Genomic DNA, 27219 nt, shown 5'->3' with positions numbered 1-27219 from the left:
TAGTCTTACTTAGGCTGTTAGAAAACCTCTGCAAACCCAGTTCCCAAAGGCTGACTTCATGGCTTCACAAAGCAAGCCATTCTAACGGGAACAGTCTGCTATGTTGGGTTTTCTTTTCCTTTTTTTTTTTTTTTTTTTTTTAAAGAATCTACTGAAATAAAATCTGGGCACCATGTAATTCACCTACTTAAAACTTTGCAATTCAGTGGGTTTTGGTACATTCCTTGATATATATAATATATACACCACCCCAGCCAGTGTCAGAATATTTTCAGCATCTCTAAAGGAAGCCCTATGCCTCACTATCCCTTCCCTGCTTGTGGTTGCTCCAGAATTCAACAACCTCCAGTCTGCTGTCCACCTCTGTATACTTCATAGTTCTGCACATGTCATGTATAATCGATTGTGAGTGACTTCTTGTATTTAGCACTTTTCAGTGTCTATCCATGTTGTGGTATATACTACTGCTTCATTCATTTTATACGCAAATAATGTCCCATTGGATGTATGCTTATTTATGTTTTCATCACTTGATGGACATTTCTGACTACCATAAATAATGTTGTATACTCTTTTTTTTTTTTTTTAAGATTTATGTATTTGGGCCTGGCATGATAGCCTAGAGGCTAAAGTCTTGCATACACCGGGATCCCATATGGGTGCTGGTTCTAATCCCAGCTGTTCCACTTGTCATCTAGCTCGCTGCCTGTGGCCTGGGAAGCACTCCAGGATGGTCCAAAGCCTTGGGACCCTGCGTTTGTGTGGCAGACCCAGAAGAAGTTCCTGGCTTCAAATCAGCTCAGCTCTGGCCATTGCGGCCACTTGGGGAGTAACCCAGTGGATGGGAGATGTTTTCTGTATCTCTTTCTCTCTGTATATCTGCCTTCCCAATAAAAAATAAAATTTTAAAGAAATTTATGTATTAGAAAGAGTTACACAGAAGGAGAGGAAGAAGGGAAGGGAAGGAGAGTAGAAGGGAGGAAGGTAGGGAGAGAGAGCGCGCGCACGCAAGCCAGCGAGCTGGAGCTAGGTTGGTCTGAAACCAGGAACCAGGTGTTTTTTGGGGTGTACCGTGTGAGGCAGTGGACCCAAGGACTCGAGCCATCTTCTGCTGTGGTCCCAGACAAGCAATCATGGAGTTGGATTGGAAGTGGGGCAGCCTGATGGGCCTGTGCTCATATGGGGTGCCTCCCTATGCTATAGTGCTGGTTCCCCCGTTAACTCTCTTCTACACAGCCTCCCAAATGTTAATAACTTTTTCAACCTATAATCATGTTTCTGAGATTTATTGTGTTTTGATAGCAACATTTTGTTTGCCTTATGAAATGATTTGGCATTATTATGTATTTTGTTTTCTGTATGACCTATAATAATTTAATGTCAGAATTAATACTAAATAGTCCTTTGAGGTTTAGATCAAGTTTAATTTTGAGTCTGTTTAATCTCTATGTCATTCTAAAATAGGAAAAATTTTCCTGCTTTCTAGTCTAAACTATTTAATATTTTCAGTTTTTTCATGAGTTAATCTTGGCAGTTTGTTTTTTGCTAGGACATTATTCCTTTAGATTTTCAGTTATTGGCGTAAGGTTTAAGTGGTAGCTTATATATCTGTGAACATTTTCCATCAATTCCATTGGTGTTTCTTTTTTTTTTTTAGATTTATTTATTTTTATTGGAAAAGCAGATATACAGAGAGGAGGAGAGACAGGGAGGAAGATCTTCCTTCTGATGATTCATTCTCCAAGTGGCCACGATGACCAGAGCTGAGCCAATTTGAAGCCAGGAGCCAGGAGCTCCTCCGGGTCTCCCATGCGGGTACAGGGTCCCAAAGCCTTGGACCATCCTTGACTGCTTTCCCAGGCCACAAGCAGGGGAGCTGGATGGGAAGCAGGGCCGCCGGGATTAGAAGTGGCGCCCATATGGGATCCCGGTGCGTTTAAGGTGAGGACTTTAGCCGTTAGGCCACGCCGCCAGGCCCTTACTTTCTGTTTTTAAGATTAATTTTATTTACTTGAAAAGCAGAGTTACAGAGAGAAGGAGGGAGATGCCCCAACAGAGTGGGTGGCAGAGAGAGAGACATGTTTCATCTGCTGGTTTATGCTTCAACTTCCACAACAGCTGGGGCTGAGCCAATTCCAATGCCAGGAGCCAGGAGTTTGTTCTGGGTGTCCCATGTGGCTGCCGGGGCCCAAATATCGGGACCATCTTCTGCTGTTTTCCCAGGGAGCTGGCTCTGATGTGGAGCAGCCCCTTTGAGATGCTGGCGTGGCTAACCTGTTATGCCACAATGCTAGCTACTACTTTCTTCCTTTTCTAAAACTTAGTGAAAGAGTTTCTGGGTGAACTTATTCCTCAAAAATGTGTTCTCTCCTCATCCCCATTTGGTTTGCTCATTAAACAATACTTTGAGATGTTTTCCTTTATTAACTTTTTAAGTGTATTTTCAGTTATAAGTTTCTACTATGTTGATTTTAAATATGTTTTGGTTTTTCTTTTTTCTATGATATGTATCGTTCAGTTCATTACCTTTCTTTTTCATACTGCTTATACTCTTCTAAATGTGTGATTAAATCTTTCCTCCAAGGGCCGAGTTGTAAATTGGTAATGTTTACCTGGGAGGAGATTTGAAAGACTGCCATAAGTGCGTCTTTCAGGTGACTTTAGGTAACAGAGGTGGAGTCTAAGGGCTTAATTGTGGGTAATGGAGTTTGAGGGCTGATTCCAAAAAGGGATTTTCTGTTGCCCTGCAGAGGCAGGATCTTATCCGTGCTTGCTGTCCTCTGTCCTATGAGGCCAGCATGGACAGGAGTCTTGCAAGCCACCTGTCCTCATTTGTGCCTTCTGAGTTAGTGTTGCTACTGTGCAGGCCTTACGATCATGTCCCTTACCTTCAAAGTGCGTTGGTGGGGGCAGAACTTTGTGTTTCGTTGTGTTGTGTGCAGTGTCAAGATTGGGAGAAGTCACAACTGTTGGGAGTGAGGTAGGGTTCTAAGCTCCCTGTCCCAGGCTCTTGCCCTTAACCCAGAGAGGCAGTCTAAGTACAGACACAATTACTATGCACAAAGAGATAAAGTTTATTTAAAAGGTGAGGAAAACACATGCACAGATTGGCATTGTTCAGGAGTAGAGTGGGCCAGGTAGGGGAAAGAATGGGGAAGGGGGAGAGAGAGTTTTTCAGTACCTTGCTTCCTGAGTCAGCTGGAGGAGAGACCCTCCCACCTGCTGGCCTGTTTAAGAGGTGATGGGCAACACATCCTGGAAAAGGGGTTATTTCACACACAGGTAGGCAGGAAGGATTGCATGGGGTGAAATTGGGGGAGTAGTTTGACTTCCAGTTTGTGGCCCTAATCTGGCTACCTGCTTTGTGTCCTGTTGCAGCTAGAAGGAGCTTTCCTCATCTGTGACATTTGGCTTTATCTGTCTCACAGAGCTCTCTTCTCTCTTCCACTCCGTAAGTTTCAGTTTGGGTATCCCTACATTTATCTTTGTTTCTTGTTGGACTCTTTTTTGCTTTTGTGTAGGCTTAAGGAATGGATTGGAAGGTAGGGAACCAGGGGCCTATACCAGTTCGATAGCTTCAGCAAGAATGGAAGCCATAGTATTTCTTTTCTCTCCTCTCTCATCCCCTCCTTGAAGTTGCTGTTCACTCTGTTTGGAATTCCCTCCTGCAGGTGGCTTTTTCATTGGGTTTCCAAAATAATGGCAATTGTAACTTTGTTGAAATCTTTCTTGGCTGTCCTATTTAAAAGTGTAGAAGTTTCACAGTATCTACCTTTCCCATCCACCTTTCTTGAATTGTTTTTTGGTTAGCACTTTACACAGATGCCTCAGGCCCACTTTGCAGTTTGTGATACGTTGTAGCATTGTCTACCTTCCCTCATTATGTTAGTTCAGTGCCAGGGACCATACATGGCTTAGTAAATATTTGTTGAATGAGAGTGCTGGAAGAAAATTTGGTTAAGCAAGAACTTTATTGGTAATATTTGATGGTTTTTAATTCAGTTGTTTAACATTTGAAGTCTATTTCACCCTGTTTTGTAAGACAGAAACCTACTGAAAGTCAGCCAGATTTGTCAATTTCCCAGTTGTTATGCATATCATTTTACATAAAATCTACTGCCTTTCATGGATATGTTACTGTGCTTGAGATGGATAGCAATATGGAGTGTGCATATGTGTTTTTTGCTGTGATGTACAAAGCAACTTAGTGTTGACAAACAAAAGATGTCCTTACGGTTTAATTGAGCTCCAGTAGTTTTTGGAACATTTTCCTTGTGAATCTGTTTTTTGAATATTTTAAGTTTGAAGTGAGTGATACACTAATTAAAAAGTTTCAATTATGAATTATGTTGTCATTTACATTTCTGTATTCAGTATTTCTGAGTTGCTCTGATCAGTTATTGCTTTGGTTTATACTTTTTTTTTCTCTTTCTTACAGATTTGCTTTGAGGTCACATTGATAGGAAATTATGGCGTCATCTTTGATAACTTCACCTGGGAGAGAGAGAGATGTCTTTCTTACGAAAAAGACGTAAGGAAAGCGAATGACCAAAGGAACTGTGCCAAAGGTCACTCTGCATCTCTTTGTGTCGTCCATATACATCATAACCTCTCAAGAAATGGCTTGCAGATTAAGAATTTGTTCATCGATGTTATTTTTAGCAGTTTGAGAAGAATCTCTTTTTGTTTTAACACGTATAAAAACCTTTAAGGCCTTGTTTACTCTTCAGCATTTTGTTTTGCTTTGTTTACGTTTAGAGCTTCAACACTGCCATACTCTGTTTTCACTTGTCAAAGTTCTCAAAAATTTGCACTGTCAGGAAAGATATGGACTTGGAAAACTGTGTCATCGTAACTGATTGCAGTGAATTTAAGTGGACAGTTCAAGACGTCATTCATTTCATCATCCGAAGTATCACATGAGTGTGTAATTCTCACAGAGAATTAATGCACGCAAGATTGCTTGAAAATGGCTTGGGTGAAATTTTTACGGAAACCGGCTGGCAATCTTGGAAAAGCTTATCAGCCAGGGAGTATGCTATCCCTAGCCCCAACCAAAGGCTTGTTAAATGAACCAGGACAAAATAGCTGCTTTCTTAATAGTGCTGTACAGGTGAGACCACAATTGTTAAATTTGTAACCTTTATTTTCTTTTTTCTTTCTTTTTTTTTTAAAGATTTATTATTATTATTGGAAAGCCGGATATACAGAGAGGAGGAGAGACAGAGAGGAAGATCTTCCATCCGATGTTTCACTCCCCAAGTGAGCCGCAACGGGCCGGTGTGCGCCGATCCAATGCCGGGAACCAGGAACCTCCTCCAGGTCTCCCACGTGGGTGCAGGGTCCCAAAGCTTTGGGCCGTCCTCGACTGCTTTCCCAGGCCACAAGCAGGGAGCTAGATGGGAAGTGGAGCTGCCGGGATTAGAACCGGCGCCCATAAGGGATCCCAGGGCTTTCAAGGCGAGGACTTCAGCCGCTAGGCCACGCCGCCGGGCCCTGTAACCTTTATTTTTAAGAAATTGGTTGCTCAATGCTTCCTTGATTCATCAATTAGGGATAAGATTATTATTGACTAGAATAATTGCCTAATACCACTTTCAATGGAAACAAAAGTATTTCGGCTGAGCACTTTGAACTAGAAATTGTTTTGTGAACAAAGTGGTGTATCACTATGATATGTTAGAAATTAAAATCTATTACGAATTTTATATTTAAAATGCTTTATATGTAAATATAAAAATTATGAATGTTTCTAAAACACATACATTGAAATATTTTAAACAGCTAACACCACCCCCTTCAGCCTTAAAAAATTCATTATATGCCCCAGTTATAGATAAAAAGAAATAAATTTCTTGGGCTGAAATGAGAATATGTATTTTTTTTATCTTGGTGCTTAAATTCCCTTCTCTCAGTGTGGCCCTGAAATCATTGCCCACCTGAAATCATGATTTGGGTATCATTTGTGTGGTCAAATGGAAGGCTAATCCATTTTATTTCAGTCCTTGTTAAAATCCCTTACGTAAATAATATCTATTAGTAAATAGATTATCTTAATAAACATCCTTTCTTATGTACAATTTGGTATATTATTCAACATTTCTAGGTAGAATTAACAAATAGCTGTATGGTACTATAGGTAATTAAGATTTAGGACATTGAAATGTTTTTCCGTTGACCTTAGAATATATCTTTTAAAAATTCTTCAGAATAAATCACGTTTGACAATAGATTCTGATTTATTGAAAGGCAGAGTTATAGACAGAGACAGAGCAAGAAGGCTGAGAGGAAGGACATGGAGGGGGAGAGAGAAATCTATCCACCTGATTTACCTCCCAAATGGCCACAATATCTGGGGGCTGAACCAGGCTGAAGCCAGGAAATGGGACTTTCACATGGGTGTTCCACATGGGTGTAGGGCTCCGAGGACTTGGGCCACCCTCTCTGCTTTCACAGACCCCATAGCGGGGTGCTGAATCTAAAGTAGATGAGCCAGGACTTGATTCAGCGCTTAAGCGATACGCCAGCATTGAGGTGTTAGTGGAACCCACCGCACCACAGTGTTGGCCCCTCACATATGTTCTGTTTTCTTCTGACAGCTGCAAACAGAAACATTGTCTGATAGCAACATTTGATAAATGTACATCTAGAATCTGTCCTGTACTCAGACATCTCACATCTGTGTTGCCAGTTGTTCTCCAGTGGGGACAGATGACAAACTTGAAAGTTCTTAAAGTTATCCAGGGAAAAAGAGCCAGTTCGTATTAGGGAAGTATCAATTCTCTTCTACTCCAGACTCCTTTGTCAGTCAGTCATTTGCCCTTTCTAAATGTTTCTCGGGGCATTAAATACTGTGAGAAAATAGGAGCACTGTGAAAGTAAAAGCTTTTGATTGAGTAAGATCAAAATTGAATAAAATAAAAATGTCAAAACTGATATTTTGGGGAAATGCTCATTATAAAGCTGGGAAAGGCACCACATACCTACATTCTTTGGGAGGCTTCAGGACAATTAAAATGTGAACTTCTGTTTTAATGAACGCAAATAGCATCGTATTATAAAGAGATTTTTGTCATTTATAAGAGACTTTGATCATTTCAGATCTTTTCCTGTTACCTCTTTCCTACTGTCCTTCATATTTATATTTTCTCTTTTGCTTCTTTTTTCTTTTCCTTAGTTGCCCAAATACTGCATATAGTTTAGGAAGACGAAAAATATATTATAACAACAGAAAATTCTGAATAAAGACGCCTGTGTGGAAAAGAAATTGGAAAAATATACCTGTAATAGTTCATTAAATTTCATTTTGTTTATTTGAAAGATACAGAGAGCTCTTTTCGCCTGCTGATTCAGACTCATGGCAGCTTGAATGCTAGCATATTGTTGACAAGTTCTTTTAGCTTTTATGTGTTAGAAAAAAATGTGCAGTTCCATTTTGATTTTGAAAGACTTTCTGTTCCTTTTTTGCTTTGACTGAAAGGATCTGAGCTGACATTTCTCTTTCAGTGCCTTGATGATTTTGCTTCTCTCCATGTTAACCTGCCTGATCTCTGTTGGTTTGATCTTCATTCCACTGTATGTGATGTGTCCTCTTCCTTTGTTGCTGTCAAGACTTTCCTCCTGGTTTAGATAATTTACTGTGTGTCTTGGCGTCATGCCTCTTGTGTTTTGATTTGTTGAGCATCTTGGATCAGCAAATTTTTCCATTTTAAACAGATTTGAGAACTTGTTGACTATTATTTCTTCAAATATTTTTTCTGTCTCTCCCTTTTACAGGGCTCCAGTTTCATGTGCATGCATGGTTGTGTATTTAAAATGGCTGCATGGTTCATTGATGTTCGTTTCAATTTTTTTTTTCTGTTTCATTTTGTGTGGTTTCTACTACTGTTTGAAAATACATATTTCCTTTTGGAATGTCTTATCTGTTCCTAATCTCATTTGTTTTATGTTTTATTTTAGAAATTACATTTTTCTCCTCTGGAAATTTAGTGTGGGATTTCTTTTTAAACATTTGGTTTATCTGTTTGAAAGGCAGAGTTATGGAGACAGAACGCAAGAGAACAAGAGAGAGATCATCTATCCGCTGCCTCAGTTGCCAGGTGGTCACAGTGGCTGGGGCTGGGCCATGTCAAAAGCAGGAACAAAGGAACTTCTTGGTCTCCTGTGTGCTTGTAACATGCAAGCACTTGAGCCACCTTTGGCTGCTTTTGCAGGCACATTAGCTGGGACCTGGATTGGAAACATAGCAGTCGAGACTTGAAGTGCCACCTAGGTGAAATGCTACCTGCTATGCCACAGCACCAACTCCATGATATAAGTCTTTTTTTTTTAAGATTTATTTATTTTTATTACAAAGTCAGATATACAGAGAGGAGGAGAGACAGAGAGGAAGATCTTCCGTCCGATGATTCACTCCCCAAGTGAGCGCAATGGCTGGTGCTGTGCCGATCCGAAGCCGGGAGCCAGGAACTTCTTCCGGGTCTCCCACGTGGGTGCAGGATCCCGAGTCTTCGGGCCGTCCTCAACTGCTTTCCCAGGCCACAAGCAGGGAGCTGGATGGGAAGCAGGGCAGCCAGGATAAGAACCAGCACCCGTATAGGATCCTGGCGCGTGCAAGGCAAGGATTTTAGCCGCTAGGCTACCATGCTGGGCCCTCTCCTGTTTAATCTTAGCTGTAGTTATTTAAATGTATGTTGTAGTTGTAATAGTTGATTTGATACACTTGCCTAAGTGTGTTCCAGTATCCATTTCCTTTATCATTCTGGGTTATATTTTCTTTGTTTCTTTGAATGTCTTACGATTTTTATTAGCTGATCAGACAAATGTAATTTTGTCAGGTTATATATAGTTTCATATTCCTAGAATTAATCTTGACCTATGTTAAGGGACCTGGTTAACTTATTTGGAAACAGTTTGATTGCTTTCCTTTTTTGCTTTGTTGGGACAGAGCTGTTATTTTTTTAATGAGAAAAATGTATTTATCTCTCTAGAATTTATCTCTCTCCACTTGAGACCCTTCTTTCTTCTTTTACCGAGACTGTGAATTCTGAAGTTTCCTGCTTTGACTGCTGGGGACAGGACACTGCCCTGGGCCTGTTTGAGTTCTGGGTGATGCTCCTTTGAATCCTGTTCAGTTTTCTTTCCCAGACCTCAGGCCACCAGAATACTCAAGGGATCTGTTTAGAAATCTCTGGTTTTGGGCCCGGCGGCGTGGCCTAGCGGCTAAAGTCCTCGCCTTGTAAGCCCCGGGATCCCATATGGGCGCCGGTTCTAATCCCGGCAGCTCCACTTCCCATCCAGCTCCCTGCTTGTGGCCTGGGAAAGCAGTCGAGGACCGCCCAATGCATTGGGACACTGCACCCACGTGGGAGACCTGGAGGAGGTTCCTGGTTCCCGGCATCGGATTGGCGTGCACCGGCCCGTTGCGGCTCACTTGGGGAGTGAATCATCGGATGGAAGATCTTCCTCTCTGTCTCTCCTCCTCTCTGTATATCCGGCTTTCCAATAATAATAAAATCTTTAAAAAAAAAGAAATCTCTGGTTTTAACTGCGGTTCTCTCCTTTGCTGTGCTTTGCTGCACCAACTGTAGCAACTTTGGGGGCACTTGTTGACCCCTGATGTTTGTTATGTAAAATGGCTGGCAAAGCTGATTCTTACTAACAAAACAGCTGTTCATATAGCTTTTCTCTGGATGATTTGTGGTGGAGAAGGTTAAGCCCATGTTGACACTGCTATCCCATACTGGAGTCCTGATTCAAGTCTTGTTTGCTCCACTTCCAATCAAACCCTTCTGCTAATGTGGCCAAGAAGGCAGTATATGATGGCGCAAGTAGTTGTGTCAGATTTAATCCTTGCAACAGCCTTGAAGTAGGTACTAAATTTGTCCTTAGTTTACTGAGTCTTAGGAAATAGTTCGAGTCAGGTACAAGGACAGGTGAACAGCGAAGCTGAAATTGGAATTCAGGCAGCCTGCTTTCCATGTTGAGCTGTTAGCCAAAGTGTGGCACTACCAGTAAAGTTGTGCTGTCACTGGTCTTTATTGGTAAAGTGCATTCCAAGGTAGCATTTTTTTAATCTTATGATAAGAGATAATGTTCAGGAAAGTTATGGAATGTCTATGTTCTTGGTAACACACTGAATTGCTTGTGATGGATAAATAGGATCTTATTGTGCTATTAAAAGCAGTAGCTTTCAAAGGGGAATTTTGAAAGGCCTTTAGTTATTACACAGTTAATGACACAGGGACACCTGCATGCCATATTGGATCGTGTGAATTTGAGTCCTGTTCTGGATTCCAAAACCCTTCTAACGTGTGCCCTGGGTGACAGCGAATGCTGACTCATGTGACCCAAGTGGATCTCTGCCACCCACATGAGGGGCCTAGGTTGAGTTTGGGTTCCCAGGCATTTGAACAATGAAAGAGTGGTTGGAAAGATTCGGCTTGGTCTCCTCCCCTTTCAAATAAAATAAATACATTTAAAAGGAAAGATCTTACTGATTCACTTTTTGCAACTTAAAAAATATCTGAATCTTTCTTTCAAATTGTTTTTTTTAGGTTTTATGGCAGTTGGACATATTCCGACGAAGTTTGCGAGTTCTCACTGGACATGTTTGTCAAGGAGATGCCTGCATATTCTGTGCATTGAAGGTAACATTCTAACTGCTTGGATTTTAATTTCTGTAGTTTGTTTTTAGGGTTCATGCAACTTATCCCGAATCTTTGCCCATAAATGATGTAAGTCAGATTCATCAGAGGGAACAGTTTAGAACTAGGCCTCATGTGAAGCTTACATGCTCAGAATCTCTGGGGGTAGGACGTGAGAACTCCAAGTGTCTAATTCTTACATTAGCATTTCATGTTGAGACTGCTGCTGCTATTTCTGTGCTTTACTCATTGAAATAATCAAGTAAGTTTATATGGAATTTTAGAATAAGACTGTTCTGTAATAGTTTGGTAGTGTACTATTTTGAATGTCTCTACATTGCCATGAAATGTTAAAGTGTTTTAAAAGTGATTGGCATTAAACTTACTGATGTGCTTGTTGATTTCCAGACAATATTTGCACAGTTTCAGCACAGCCGAGAAAAAGCACTCCCATCAGACAACATCAGGCACGCTCTCGCAGAAAGCTTCAAAGATGAGCAGCGATTCCAGCTTGGCCTTATGGATGATGCTGCAGAGTGCTTTGTACGTACGTCTGATAATCCTTAGGAAATTCAAGTAGTAGTTGTCATTGCTTAGTTGATGCAAATTAGGGGACAGTAGAAAGCAGAAATACCCAATAATGGAAAAGTATCGGAACTGGTCAATGGATTTGAGTTTTTATCCATCCTGCCAGGTCTAAATTAAATCCATCTCTCATTTGGGTTATTTATGTTACTGGAATTTTAATTGTTAGGCCACTCAAATTACTTTAAAATTTATTGTAGCAAAAAGCATTGAGGAATGTATTTTGTCACTTGAATCACTTTTCTACAGGATATTGAAGTATGCCACATTCTTGGCAGTGCTGTTTACCATTTCATGCAGTGGTTCTCAGGGAGAGAGAAGGGAACTCTGGTGGGTTAACAGTTTCTATACTTGAACTTCAGCTTAGGAGTCCCTGCAGCTGATGTTTGGCTCTGTACCACAATGTTCGTAGTTACAGTGTTCCTTTGTTTGTCTGTGATCCTTATACACCTTCTACAATATGTACGTTAATTATTTTTGTAATTTTTTCTATTTAGATTTACAGACAGAGTGACAAAATCTTCCATCCACTTATTTACTCTCGAAAGTGGCTGCAACAGCTGGAGCTGAGCCAATTTGAAGCCAGGAGCAACTTCAGGGTTTCCCATGTGGGCGCAGGGTCCCAAGACTTTGGGTCATCCTCTACTGCTTTTTCAGGCTGCAGCAGGGAGCTGGATAGGATGTTGAGCAGCAGCCAGAACATGAACTGGCACCCATTTGGGATTCTGGCACATGCAAAGTGATATTTTAGCCACTGAACCATTGTGCTGGGCCCATGTTTATTATGAAATATCTGTTTTATAAAAGGTTACTTCATGGAAAAAAATGAAATTGAAAACTAAGCTAATTTTGGCTTTAAAGTTTTTTGCCATCCATGTGTAGGTTTTTCATTATATGTATTGTCCATGGTCTTTTTGAAGACCTGTGATTGCATGGATATAAAAAAATTGGGGGGGATCTGATGTGATGGCTAAGTGTCTAAATACTTTTTTCCTTAATTAGCATCTTCCTGGTTTTTGGACAGAAGGAAAGCACTTTCACTAGCACATGGCCATGTGCTCTTTTGTATTGATTACAAAATGTGTCAGTACTAGCACACATAATAACAAAATAAGTTTCTAATATTTTTCTGTTTATAATTGAGTACTTAAAACATGACTGTATTTTGTACAATATAGTTTTATTTTGGCATTAGTGAAATTTACAAATATATAATAGTGGTAATTCATGAAATATCTAGGAAACCAAGCTTACGTCACTGAATGGTTTTAAATGTCCTAGGGAGAGAGGAAGGTTATGTTAAAATCTATTGGTTAATCGGCTTTAGTAGAAAGAGGGAGTATTGTGTTAAATAAATCCCTCTTATTTTTTTGTACTACAAATCTGTACTTTCATATGAAATTTGTTGCAAAGCACATTACCTGCATTATCTTGTTTATTGTTTTATATTTCATTACTATGATGAAATTACCCCAGGCAAGCTAACTTTATAAAGAAAAGAGGTTTGCTGAGCTCAGAGTTTTGGCAGCCAAAAGTTTCAAGAGCATGATGCAGCTCTGGGTGAAAGGCCCTTTGCTGTGTTACCTTGTGGCAGATGGCAGGGATGTATGGAGGAGGAGGAAATCACATTGCCAAACAGGAAGCTGAGAGATGGTCATGTTGAGGGCAGGGAACAGGCTGCGCCTCTTATAGCTGACCACTGAGCCCTGAAAAATATCCTAATCCTTTCTTTGGGCTTGTATCTTGTTGGCCTTAGGAGTCCTTAGGCTCCACCTCTTGAAGATTGTGCACTGACTCCCTGCCAACCACCACATAGGCAAAAAGGTCCTGATACATGAAATTTAAAGGACAAAACACCTACAAAACGTAGTGTGGTATTATTGTGGCTTCTGAGTGTTTATCATTGAAATTTTGGTGTAAGTTGTATGGCTGTCTAAATAATTTAACTAGGATTTAAAAATAGCTGTTTGGTGTTTCTTAATACACGGATGCTGAAATTATAGGACACTGTTTTCTAATATTCTAGGTTGCAGCCACTGTTAGTTGATTTGGAAAGCATTTAAAATGTTATAAAAATGCTAGTTATAGGGCCCGGCGGCGTGGCCTAGCGGCTAAAGTCCTCGCCTTGAAAGCTCCGGGATCCCATATGGGCGCCGGTTCTAATCCCGGCAGCTCCACTTCCCATCCAGCTCCCTGCTTGTGGCCTGGGAAAGCAGTTGAGGACGGCCCAATGCATTGGGACACTGCACCTGCGTGGGAGACCAGGAAGAGGTTCCAGGTTCCCGGCATCGGATTGGCGTGCACCGGCCCGTTGCGGCTCACTTGGGGAGTGAATCATTGGACAGAAGATCTTCCTCTCTGTCTCTCCTCCTCTGTGTATATCTGGCTGTAATAAAATGAATAAATCTTTTAAAAAATGCTAGTTATATATTTAATTTCTTTTAGCAATTTCTAAGATAGCACTTTTACGAAAAGTAAATAATTGAGCTACCTTTAAAGTATTGACTAGAGAAGGAAGTTGGAAAACTAATAGTATATGTGGCATTTCTACGTTTACTGTTAAAAGAGATCTTACATTTAAAAGAGTTTTTTTTATTTTTTGAAGTTTTTTTTAAAGTGTTTCTTCTAAGGTCAACACTCATTTTTCATTTTAATTTTTCAATTAGGAAAACATACTGGAGAGGATTCATTTCCACATCGTGCCAAGCAGGGACGCAGACATGTGCACCTCCAAGTCCTGTATCACCCATCAGAAGTTCGCCATGACTCTGTATGAGCAGGTGAGGTGACCTCAGTATCTTATTGGCTGTTACGCTTGTATTTTATGACCGATAGATTAAACGTGTGTTTCTACCTGTAGTGTGTGTGTCGTAGCTGTGGAGCATCATCTGACCCTCTACCTTTTACAGAATTTGTGCGGTACATTTCTACAACAGCCCTATGGTAAGAACCTACTCAAGACTATTTACAAAGATATTGGTGACACCTGTGCACATATTGAATAGCCTATAAAAGCACAACGTACATAACTTTTCCCTTTGATAGAGTCTAATAGATATGCTGCCACTAGCAGTACCACAGGATGTCCTTCTTTGCTGCTATTTTTTAGCTTAGTCTGACATAGGTTGAGTATCCCTAATCTAAAACACTGAGGTCCAAAATATTTCAGGCATTTTTTAAATTATTATTGTTTTGGAATGCTTACATACACAGAATGATGTATCTTGGGGATGAGAAGGGGACTGAAGTCCAAACACGAACGTGATCTCTGCTTCATGTACATATTATACAAATAGTCTGAAGGTAATAGTTACACAATGTCTTTAGTGTGCCTGGACTGTAAGACATGTCACATGAGGTCATGTGGGATTTTCCACTTACAGTTTCATGTCAGTCCTCAAAAAGTGTCATATTTTGGGTTATTTTGGATTTAGGATTATAGATGCTCAACATGTATGTGTCACAAAGTGAAATTTACAAAATATGAGTCAAAAGTTGTTTCTGTTTATATCAAGTTTTAACAGAGCTTGGTTTTTTCTCCATTTTTGTTAAAATATTCCCTTGGTAGTGTTTGTATTTCCTGTCACTTTACTGTACTTTTATTGTGTTGAGTTCTAGGGTAAGCAGAAAACAAAGATGTGAATATACCCCCATCTTAGATTGTTGTATTTGAGAACTCAACATTTACCTGAAATTAAATTTTCTGTGGTTTCCTGTTTGTCCTCCCTTTCTCTTATTACCTTGCTGTCCAAAAACATTGGCTAATTAAGCATCTAAAGACAGTCCTTGGACCTTAAATATTTATTTATATATATATATATATATATATATATATATATATATATATATATACATACATACATATACATATATATATATACACATACACACACATTATTTGAACACTTTCAGGAGGTGTTTGAGGGTATAAATATATAAAATTATATAATGTTTTTATATAAGTATGACTTCTGTTAGTAATAATTATTCAATATCAGTTATTCCATGCTTACTGTGTTCTGGGCTTTATGTAAACTCTTATCTTCCTTCTTATTAAAAGCAATATTTTGTAGGTTTGTTAGATCTGCTAAATAATTTTAATAACATTAATCTTGTAAGTGGAAGAATTAAGATTGACACCTAGATTTGTCAGAACTCAAAGTTTGTCTGGTTAACACACAGTAATGCTGTCGGTTTTGTAACACCATTATGTGCAACGTGAGGGAGCTTATCAGATTAAGTGCTCTCTGTTATGCTTGTGAAGTGTTTTAGAAGGGTGCTTCTACTTATCAAATACTTGTAGCTTAAGCCATTGAGCTGGTTTAATTTACTCTAGCTCTAGAACAGACATATTTCTGCTAAGTAGAACCGGAGCATCTGAACTGGAAACCAGTAGGAGTTTCACCTTACCTTACATTCCACTTCAGAAGTATTTACAAAGTTGTTTCAAGATAGTACCTAGTGTGAAAATGAGACTTTTGCGGTGGCGGAATGAAAACTAGCAATTACCCTGTAGTGTATTAAAAGGCCTTCCTAGGCCCTACTACACAATTAGCATTCGTTATAGGAACAAAAGCTTCATGTCTTGGGAAATGATTTGGCTGTGATTTCAGTGAATCAGTGAAGGGCCTCCTCTGGGCTTGAAAAGGGTTACTTTGTTTAGAGAACTTTGGGCCAGAGCGCACACTTTATCTGCAGTTTTGTTTAAACTGAAGTTCCTACTTCAGAAATAGAACAAAAGAAATACCTACCTTAGGATATCCTCTAGATAGTGTCATGTCCAATTCTAGTAGTTTCAAGCAAAAGTGCAAGGGGAAATTTGAAAGCTCGTGGAGAATTAAAAGAACTTATTTTCTGAAGATTCATGCATTTTTTTGTCGTTGCTGTTGAAACTCAGCTACAGACAGAACGGGGAGCGGGGGAGCGAGTGAGCGAGAGAGAGAGAGAGAGAGAGAGAGAGAGAGATCATTCATCTACTGATTTACTTCCCTCAATGGTCACAGTGGCTGCAACTGGGCTTGGGAGCCAGGAACTTCCTTTGGGTCTCCCATGTGGGTGTTGGAGCCCTAGGACTCAGGTCCTCTTCTGCTGCCTTCCTGGGCTACCAGAATGGAGCAGGCTTGAAAATGGAGCCACCAGGATTCAACTGGTGCCCACATGGGGTGATGAAATCACTGGAGGGGGCTTAGCCTAGCACACCATGGCACCAGCCTCAAAAGGTGAACTTATTTTGTGGAAAAAATTTTGAAACCTCTACATATGAGCAGTATTCAAAAAATTTTATGGGAACCTGGCATGGTAGGCTAGTGGCTAAAGTCTTCGCCTGGCATGTACAGAGATCCCACATGGGTGCTGGTTTGTATCCCAGATGTTCCATTTCCCTTCTAGCTCCCTGCTTGGCCTGGGAAAGCAGCAGAGAACATCCCAGTGCTTAGGGACGATATGCCTGCGTGGGAGATCCAGAAGAAGCTCCGGACTCCTGGCTTAAGATCAGCTCAACTCCGGCCATTGCAGTTGCTTGGGGTGTGAACAAGTGGATGGCAGATCTTTGTCTCCCTTTCTCTCTGTAAATCTGAGTTTCCAAAAAAAAAAAAAATGTATCTTTAAAAAACACTTTATGAAAAGTTTTCATTATGAAAGATAGAATAAGTTTTAAATTTTTTTGTACTTTTTTTGCATTTTCAAACTTACTCCTTTAATAGTCATAAGCTCTTCAAGGCCCCTTGCATAATTTAGTGTTATTTTATTCTATACTTGGCCTGATTGTTTTGATTATACAACTTCCAGTTTTAAAAAATATATGAAAATATTGTATGAAAATTAATTTGTGGTTACTTTCTCAGGCACAGTCATGTTTAGACAGAGGATATACCTGCATTAGCTGCTTACTGTTTTTTGTGGACTTTATTATTATATCTGTTAAGTTCATAGGCTACATTTGGAGCTACTTTTTTTGCAGCAATGAAGTTGAAAGAATGATGGAAAGAAATGAACGCTTTAAACCTGAAATGTTTGCAGAATTGCTGCAAGCAGCAAATACAACAGATGACTATAGGAAATGTCCTGTAAGTATAATTGAAGAATGGCTGGGTGCTTCTGTTTTTGTAGTTTGAAAGTAGGCATTCAGAGATGATCATAATTATATTAATTCTATATGGGGAGTTAACTTTTTACAATTATTATTATTTTGATCATCTTTACATAGTTGATTAGGGCACAAAGGGTCAAGGGCTACAGGAAAGTGGGTAAGACTATTATTTCCATATTCATTCTCATTCTCTCTCTCTCTCTCTCTCTCTCTCTCTCTCTCTCTCTCTCTCTCTCTCTTTTTCTGTATCTGGGATAAGAGGGGAGACAAAGGGAGAAGCCCCACCCAGCCTCCCACCCATCCCAGAGTTCCTGATGTGGGGCATTCTCTGAGGGTACTGCTCAAGTGGTTTTGATAGTTCCACAGTTCTGAATTACTGCCAGTCTCGCCATTCCAAGCATGATGAAATTGCTGCAGAATCCACTGGTTGACATAGTCCACCTTAGAGTCTCCGTTTGCCCACATTGTCACTGCCAACACATGGCTGGGGTAGATTTGTTCTGTCCTCTGTCCTCTGTTGTGGTACCAGGTGTCGTCTACAGTTTCCAATGGGCTGCCATATCTTCCATGTGCACCTGGATATACTGTCCACTGTTCCATCTGAGCCTCTGAGGAGGCTCAGCTTTGACATATGCACTCCATGGTCAGACCATGGAACTTGCACTTCTCTTCATGGTTGGGGTTCTGAGATCAGCAGTTCAGTTGGATGGATCCCCAAGGAAACTTCCTCTGAGGTGATCCCAGACTTGATTCTTGTGTATGCATGCCAGTTGAAGGTCTGGCACAATCTGTTGCCTCAGTTAGCTTATGCACACGCTGGTGGTTGCAATTGCTGGGTCAGTTCTGCCTTGCCTCCAGCCCTGACTTTCACACGTGCTAATGGGTGTTGGAGTCCAGCCTGATCCTGTCTGGCACACACTTGGCCCTCATGCAAACCAGTGGGAGCTGCAGCCTAGTTGGAGTGACCCACAATACCCCCCTTAGGCCAGCCCCCTGCCCTGGTTCCCATGCTTGCCAGTATGTACAGCGTACTGGTCCAGTCTGTTCCACATCCCATTCAGTTCTCGTACATGTGGGCATTGAAGCCTAGTTCCACCCAGCCGGTCCCACTATCTACCCCACACACATGCTGGTTGGTGCCTTTCTGTTTAGCTACCCCTGCCCCAGTCCTGATTTTCTTGCTTTCCAGTGGGAGTGGTAATCCAAGAGGGAAGTGCCCATTATTTCCCTACTGGGCCCACCTGAGGAGTTAACTTTTTAAAACAGATTTATTTATTTGAAAGTTGTAGTTGCACACACACACACACACACAAATACACATACACACACAGAGAGAAGGGAGTGGGGAGTGGATCATCCATCTGCTATTCTATTTTCCAAATGGTCACAAAGGCAATGGCTGGGCAAGGCTGGATCCAGGATCCAGAGTCTCCATCTGCATCTTGCGTGTGGGTGTCAGGTCTCCAAACACATCTGCTTTTCTGGGAGCATTAGCAGGAAGCCTAATTGGCAGCACAGCAGCCGGGACTAGTAATGGTGCTCTCATATTGGATACCAGCATTGCAGCCCTTGCCCATTGTACAATGCTTGCCCAAATTTCTTCTTCTTTTCTTTTTTTTTTTTTTTAATGAAAGTAAGGGTTCAGTGTGGTAGAGTCCTTGCCCGGCCTGTGCTCGGCTCCCATATGGGCACCAGTTAGTATCCCAGCTGCTCCATTTCCCTTCCAGCTCCCTGCTTGTGGCCTGGGAAAGCAGTAGAGGATGGCCCGAAGCCTTGGGACCCTGCACCCGCATGGGAGACCCAGAGGAGGCTCCTGCAGATCAGCTAACCTCTGGCCATTGTGGCTTGGAGAGTGAACCAGAGGGTAGAAGATCTTTCTGACTTTTCAATAAAGATAAATCTTTAGAGAAAATAAAAATAATAAATTATTTTTCCATCTAATGTTTACGACTTCAGTGGTTTATTTCTGCTTTAAGTTGCATTTTTGCTTCATAGTTAGGCAGGAATCTATTAATGTATTTAGAAAACTTAATTTTTAATAATTAAGACAAATAGCAGATTGGAAGTCAATTAACAGCATGTTGGGGAAATAAATTTCAGGTAAATGTTAAGATTATTACAGTTTAATATAAACTGTAACAACTGCCCATGGTGTTTCTGTTTTGATCATTTCAGAACTTGTCTTTTCTGTTTTTTTTTTTTTTTCATTAGAGCAACTGTGGCCAAAAAATAAAAATTCGTCGTGTTTTAATGAATTGTCCAGAGATTGTTACAATTGGATTAGTCTGGGATTCTGAGCATTCAGACTTGACTGAAGATGTTGTTCGGAATCTGACAACACATCTTTATCTTCCTGGGGTATCTGAACTTTTTAAATTCTTTTCCCCCTTTAATTTTATGTTTTTGTAAAACAGTTTTGCATGCTATGATACAGTTAGTTTTGTGCTTTCAGAGCTAAATTTTCTTTCTAAAGGAAAGATAACATTCAGATGCACTCCTAGATGTTTAATCAAATCTAGCTGAGTGGAATGCCTGTTCTGCGTAGACTGGGAATGGCTTTCAGCTACAGTGTCAACTAACCCTACCTGTTCTTTCTTCTTTATCATGATGATGATGATATGGTTATCTCTACAGGATCATGATTTTGGAAATACGTGTTAGTCTAGAACTATTTAAGAGTTAAAATTTATCGGCAGCGCTGATCTTTTTTATGATTATTATTTCTGCATAGATTTTGAATTGGCTTATGTTACCACTAAAATTTTAGATTATATGATACATGTTCAGATAATGTACTCAGTCACAAGTTATCAGAAATTTATCTCATATTTGAAGTTTGTGTCAGTGTCAGTCATGTTATTGGAAATGTTGTGTCACTGAGCTGATGTGTAGTACACTTATGTCATTGGATTAAAGTTTCTATGAACTAATTGAAGGTAGCAGTTCTAGCAGAGCGGTGATCAGGACTGCTTTCAATGGTATGACCATGATACTGGATTGGGCAGGATACGTGAGAATTTTTTTTTGTTTTTCATAATGAGCCAAACACGTGATTCTTAAAGTTCATCATGTATTAAAGCTATAATATTCAATGTACTTGTTAATTTTTTGAACAGCTTTTTTATAGGGTAACTGATGAAAATGCCAAAAACAGTGAACTTCACCTGGTTGGTATGATCTGCTACACCAGCCGACATTATTGTGCCTTTGCTTTTCATACGAAGAGTTCTAAATGGGTGTTTTTTGATGATGCCAATGTAAAAGAGGTATGTGGGACTTGATAATAACTGGAGTTTTTGCTTTTTTGAATAAATGACTTAATAATATAAAACACATAGTCATGTGCAGTAATTCATGATAACACAATAGAGTTCAAGTATCCTTAATATTGAAATTTGACTTATTTTGAGGCTAACTTGAAGTTGTTCATTTTGGAATAAGAGATTGATAATAAATACTAGTGTACATGGGCCAGCTCTGTGATTTCTTCTGTGACCTCCTGTTAATTCAGGTTTGTATTATACAGTCTCCATATAGCTGCATATAATCAAAGTTTCTTTAGTTGTTCATTTCCAGCTTCATTCTCTCGTGGTTAGAAAAGGGTTCCATGTAAGTATTTAAATTTTTTTGAATGTTCTGAGGTTTGTTTTATGGCCTCATGTATAGTGTATTCTAGAATAAGTTCCATGTGCTGATGCAGAATGTGTATTCTGCAACTACGTGATGAAATGTTTTGTAGATACCAGTTAGGTCCATTTAGTCCTTTGTGTACACTGGCTTTGATATATTTGTTGATTTTCTATCTGTTTGATTTGTCCCTTGATGAAAGTGGGATATTGAAGTTCCCCATTATTATTGTGTTAGAGTCTGTTTCCCTTTAGATTTGTTGAAATTTGTTTTAAATAGGCAGTGCCCTGGCTTTTCATGTATATACATTTAATATAGTCACATCTTGCTGAATTGATCTCTTAGTCATTATGTAATGGCCTTCTTTGTCTCTTTTATTAGCTTTTGTGTTAAAATATATTTTGTTTGATATTAGGATGGCTGCATTTGCTCATAATTTTGCTTTCTGTTAACATGGAATATCTTTCCATCCTTTCTCTTAGTTTGTGTTTATCATTGTTAGTGAGGTGTTTCTTGTGGGTAGCAAATAGTTGGGTCTTGTTTTTTAATCCATTCAGCCAGCTTTTATATTTTAATTGGAGAATTTGGGCCATTTACACTCAAGATTATTATTGATATGTAATGACTTGATTCTACTGTTTTCCCATATATATTCCTATTGTGCACTTTGGTTTTTCTTTGTGCTTTTATTAGGTTTTCTACTTTCCCATTCTTTCATTATGAAGGTTGTCATTCTGTTTGTCTGTGTAGCTAATCCTTAAGTATCATGTATAAGGCTGGATAGGTGGTAATAAATCTTTCAGTTTCTGCTTAATTTGGAAGGACTTTATAAACGAGAGCTTTGCTGGATGCAATATTCTGGATTGGCAGGTTTTTTATGACTTGATTTCTGTGTTTTCATCTTTCCTAGCTTATTGTCTTTGTGATGCGAAATCAGCTCTTAGTCTAACTGGGAATCTCTAGAGGTAATCTGGTGTTCCTCTTGTGCACATGTTAGAATCTTTGTGTTTCGCTGCTGGAAGTTTGAATGTAATATATCATGGTGAATGCCTTCTATGATCAAACCTGTTACAAGTTCTGTGTGCTTCTTAACTTGGATGTCTCCATATTATAGAAGGTTTCTGGTACTGTTTTACTAAGTTTTCTAATTCATTCTTTCTTTCCACATCTTTTAGGAGATACTAAAAATATATGTTTGGTTACATGAGAGTATCCTATAAATCTCAAACACTATTTCAGTTTTTCTAAGTTCCTCTTTTTTCTTTCTTCTTCTTCTTCCTCCTTCTGTTCTGCTTTGTCTTTGTCCTCATCTTTTTTTCTGTCAATTTCCAAGGGCTTATCTTCTACCTTAGGCTTTCTTTTGCCTCCCCAAGTCTTTTGAGACTTTGCACTGTATTATTTATTTCGTACATTTAATCTTCATCTCTAGTATTTCAATTTGATTTCTCTTCAATATCTGAATCTGTCAGCAAAATTTTTCATTCATATTGTACAGATTTACCTCATTAGTCTCTGTGTGTTTAAGTAATCTGGTGATCATTTTGTCCTTATATTTTTAGACACTTCCATCTCTTCATCTAATGGTAATCTTACATTCTAATAATGAAGTGCTGTTGTATTCCTTGTGAGGAGTCATTACCTTCTTGTTCATGTTTCCTGTATTTCTGCATTTATTTTTAGGTACTTGTTGCTTTTATGTCTTGATGGTTTTTATCTTTCAACTATGCCTTTATGGCTTAGTAGAGTGACTGCTTCTTCAGTGGATATCCAGAGGTGTGGGTGGGGTCAGGGTGCTCTGGTCAAGGTTCAACTGTGGGTTAAGAGTCCAGGGTGACACCCAAGTTGAGCATGATAGAGCTTCTCTATTGTTAGCTGAGGGGAAGGTATGATCATATCTGCTAGTATAATCACAGCCTCACCTCCTCTCATTCAAAGTGTTCTGTGTCCAGGGTAAGCTCTCGTTGGATACAGTCCCCTCCCACACTGGCACATGAACCATACAAAGGATCTGTATAGTCCTCAGTCAGAACCCAGAACCCTGCAGTGATCCATTTCAAGCAATCAGGGATCTTTTAGCTTCTGACGTAAAATATTTTGATTGTCCAGAGATGCACAATACACAACACGTCCTATTGTTCAGTCTCAGACTTCCCATGGTCATAGCATGTGTGACCCTCAGAATCATAGTATGTTAGGAATCTCCTGAGCTTTCCAGCCCTGCCCCACCCACGGAGAGAGCAGATGCATTGCCAGCCCCAACTACCTGTGGGTGCTCTATCCTGGCAGTTTGAACATTGCCACTTGTGGTAGTAGTTGTGTGTGTGTGTGTGTGTGTTGAGGGGATGGCTGTGTATACCTTACAGTCTTAAGTGGGTGTGCAGCTCCTGCCAAGCTTCTAGCCCAACTCAAAGTTGATGAGGACTACAAAATTATCCCTGTAATGCTCTAGCTGCAGGTGCGTGTGCACACACAGGTGCATGCTAAAGCCACTATAACTCTACTTCAGGGAGCTCCCAGGGCTGAGTGAGAGGAAAGAAACGTTTTTTTCCCCACCCTAGCCCCTACTTTGGCCCCAGAGGCATCTGAGTGCAGTGTGGTCTGCAAGACTGCATCAGGCAGTATTGCTAGTGACACTGGCTGCTGTGCTCTGCTCCCATCTCGCTCTCTGGAGCTGGTGGCTCCTCCAGCCCGTCAGGGGCCATCACTGGTGGTGTCCTCGCTCACTGCTGTGTGATTACCCTGCCCATGCTTCTCTACACTGTCTCCCTGCTATCTGTGGAATTTCCACTGCAAACTTCTCTCCAGCTCCTTTGGGAATGCATGTTCTCTGCTTTTCTTTTGTGAGCTTCCCCTTGTCAAAATGGGGATGTCTTCTCCCTGTAATTACTATATAATTAGTATGTAGAATGTTATGACTCCAGAGAAGCTCTCTTTTTGCTGTCAGTCTCGTTATTGGATTCTGGGCCCAGGAAATTGCTGATTTCACTATAGATTAGCTTTGTATAAAATCTTCAGTTTTATGTAAATGGACTTGTATTGAATGTTCTGCTGTGTCTGGCTTCCTTCCCTTAGCATACTGTCTTTGAGATTCATTTGTGTTGTCTGCAGCAATGCTTCATTTTCATCTTGTTTCTTTTCATGACTGCAATAACTTATCCATTTACCTGTTGAAGAATGACCAGTCTTTGTGTGAAAATGTTTTTTCCCCTGCCCAGAAATGAAATTTCTGGATAGTGTGGTAAATTGTACAAGAAACTGCCAAATGGATTTCCCTAGCTTATATTGCTGTTGGCAGCGTACCAAAAGTGTCATTCCACACTCCAAGCCACACTGTGTTGGCAGTCTTAAATTCTGGCCTTTCTAAGTGGATGCATCATGTTGTTGCATTGTGATTTTAATTTGTGTTTCTCTTATACTGTTCATTTTTTTCAGCATTTTTTCCTTGCTGATTGGAAATTGTAACATCTTTTTGGTCAAGTAACTGTTCAAATGTTTTGTCAGCTTTTCAGACTGGATTATCATCTTGTTAATGAATTGTAGAAATCCTTTATTCTCCACCAGTCCTTTATTAGATTGATGTTGCTTATTTAAAATTTTTTGTGATGTCTTTCTAAGAACTGAAATCATTAGTTGATTTTGATTGAAGTCACTATAAATTTTATTCTTCTATGATTTGTTTTATATCCTATCTAAACAAATCTTTACCTTCCCCAAAGTGTAAACATTTTCTCTTTTGTTTTCTTCCATGAGTTTAAAAAATTTTTAACTTAATCCATTCAGAGTCAAGTTTTGTGATTTAAAATTATTTTTATGCAACTGTCCTGTTTCAGAACTTACTGAAATAACTTACTGATACTCTTTTCTGAATTACCTTGAAATAACTGTGAAAATCAATCAGCTGTGTATATGGAGAATCTAAGAATTCTGTGATTTCTACCCATTGTTTTTTTAAAAAATACTGCTTACAAGCTTTTTTTTTGTTGTTGTTTTGTTTTACTAAATAAAGTTAATTATGTAATAGGATGGGGAGTTGAACTGTTAGCATTTAAGTATCTTTAAAAGTTTTTCAATTGCAAATAAATTCAGTGTGTCTTGTTGACACACTGTTTAAGAAGTGTTATTTTGCTTTTCTTGTTCGTTGTTTTAAAAAAGGTTGGAGCTAAATGGAAAGATGTGGTCTCCAAGTGCATTCGTTGCCACTTTCAGCCGCTGCTTTTGTTTTATGCAAACCCAGAAGGCACAGCAGTTTCTACAGAAGATGCACTTAGGCAGGTGGTCAACTGGTCACATTACAAATCTGGTGCAGAAAATATGGGTATGTCTTTTAAAACAACTGTTTTTAGTGTTTTTCCATTCTCATAATGAGCTAGGAATACTAATATATTGAATATAAAGTGAATAATTAGGATAATTTCACAACCAAGTTTCAGAGCAGTAGAATGTGGAAAGATTGTGGTACTTTTTATTATGTATGTTTAGAAGGGAACCTTATCAGAAGTCATGCACTGTCAGGCTTACATAACAGAAGGGGCTGCTTATCTGGTAACCCTGTCGATGAATAGTGAAATTTAAAATGATTCAGTAGGGAGAGATGCAGAGTGTAGCTGCATCTTGTGATCTGTGCATCCCATATCACAGTACCTGAGATTAAATCACCATTTCTAGTTCTGCTTTTCTTCCAGTTTGCGCTCGGCATGCAACAGGTGATGGTTCAAGTGTTAAATTTCTGTCACGTATGTGGATGTTGGAGTTCTTGACTTTGGCCATACTCAGTCTTGGCTGTTGCCAGTGTTTTAGGGACTACACCAGTGGATTTATTTATCTCCTTCTCTCTCCCCCTCCTGTCCCTAACCTGTCGTTCTTCCTTTCAAGTAAATAAGAAAAAATAAGCTCTAGAAACCAGTTCAGTAAGCCAAAGCAGCTAGACCATTTGGGGATTCATTATAAAGCATGTAGAAATCCTTAGACAGTGTTATCTATCTGAGTTTTAAGCAATTATGTGGATAGTCTTAAAAATATCTGAAAAGATAACTCAGGCATTCTTTTCTTGGTAGGAAGGAAGACAATGACACACTTGTACTTTTTTTTTTTTGAAGGACATGAAAAGCCTACATTTTATAAGCCTGATAATTCAAGAGAAAATGAATTTGGTGATCAGGTAAAACAGAGAGAAAACCAGAAATTTCAAACTGATCATATTTCATTGTTTACTCGAAACCACATTCAGACAAGTGGAGGGAGAGGGCCAGGTAGGTGTTTATATGGTCATTTGTTGCTTGTTCCTGGGCATGTCAGCCACTTCGTTTCATTACTTACTGAGTCTGTAGTTCTTAGAATTGTTGGCTGTCTTAGTCAGGAAGAGAAAATGTAGATTATAGAATGTGGTCCTTTGATGCATTTCTCTGAGAACCGTCGTCCCTCAGACCATGTTGATAGCAGAAGGTTTGAGTTTCTCCATACCGTCAGAGATGTGCTGGGTTGGAGGCAGTCTACAATTGAAGAAGGCTCTGACATGTCCCTTCCTTCAGGGAGTTAAGACAGTTAATTTTGGAGAAAGCAAATGGTAATAATTTGACTTATATTCTAAAATCTACTAGTTATGGATGAATGTAACAGTGGCTCAGTTCCTGGAGTTAATGTTTATAGTTAGCCTTATTTTTAGTCAGTTCTGGTTTTAGCTCATGAATATAGTTTTCACAATCCTGGTTCTGTGACTTGAGTCCACAGTGAGGCGTCAGAGTACCATACTGTGTATAGTTACAGTTTAGAAATACATAAAACTCTTATATGTATAAATGTCCAGGGTGACTTTGTTGATAGCTTTTAAATGTATTAATGAAGTTGTATCAGACCATTAAAGTGAATGTTTCAACAAAGATTCACAATACAGGCTTTTAAAGAATCTTAAGACTGTATCTTTTGTCTCTCGTGAATTGTTGATGCTTAAAGATTAAGGCAATTTTTGGTTTTTGAAAATGCCACATAAACCCAGAGGTAGTGTGCATGTAGTGGAGAACGCAAGCATTGGACTAGAGATCTTGGGATCATATTTCCGGTTCTATGCTTACAAGGTATGGGAATGTGGGCAAGTTTCTAGTTTTTGCTTGCCTCAGTTGTAGGTACCTCAGGGAACTAAATAGGAGTATATTTAGAGCAGTGCTTGGGAAATAACCATCAGTCATGTGCAGCTCTTGTTATTCAAGTGGCAAGTCATTTGTTTTCCTCTCTTACATTTGCTTTAATTGCCATGGAGGAAGTTTTACAAGACAACAA

General features: G+C 39.5%; 1 protein-coding gene across 2 annotated transcripts in view; it reads left to right on the top strand.

The window, feature by feature from the left end:
• USP53 (ubiquitin specific peptidase 53) overlaps positions 1-27219 on the top strand; it is a 61251-nt gene that overhangs the window by 10637 nt on the left and 23395 nt on the right. The window contains exons 2-11 of one of the 2 annotated variants that reach the window (XM_058666907.1): positions 4439-5113; positions 10557-10649; positions 11055-11189; positions 13898-14011; positions 14092-14174; positions 17191-17296; positions 19531-19677; positions 20436-20585; positions 25099-25261; positions 26043-26195. In XM_058666907.1, coding sequence (XP_058522890.1) covers positions 4970-5113; positions 10557-10649; positions 11055-11189; positions 13898-14011; positions 14092-14174; positions 17191-17296; positions 19531-19677; positions 20436-20585; positions 25099-25261; positions 26043-26195 — 1288 coding nt within the window. In that variant the 5' untranslated portion in view covers positions 4439-4969. Of the gene's footprint in view, positions 1-4438; positions 5114-10556; positions 10650-11054; positions 11190-13897; positions 14012-14091; positions 14175-17190; positions 17297-19530; positions 19678-20435; positions 20586-25098; positions 25262-26042; positions 26196-27219 lie in introns of those variants that run through there. The other variant, XM_058666908.1, reaches the window with a different exon arrangement.

Source organism: Ochotona princeps, chromosome 7, assembly GCF_030435755.1.
Source record: "Ochotona princeps isolate mOchPri1 chromosome 7, mOchPri1.hap1, whole genome shotgun sequence".
Classification (NCBI taxonomy): Eukaryota; Metazoa; Chordata; class Mammalia; order Lagomorpha; family Ochotonidae; genus Ochotona; species Ochotona princeps.
The sequence above is the reverse complement of the archived record's forward strand: the minus strand, read 5'-3'. Positions and strand labels throughout refer to the sequence as shown.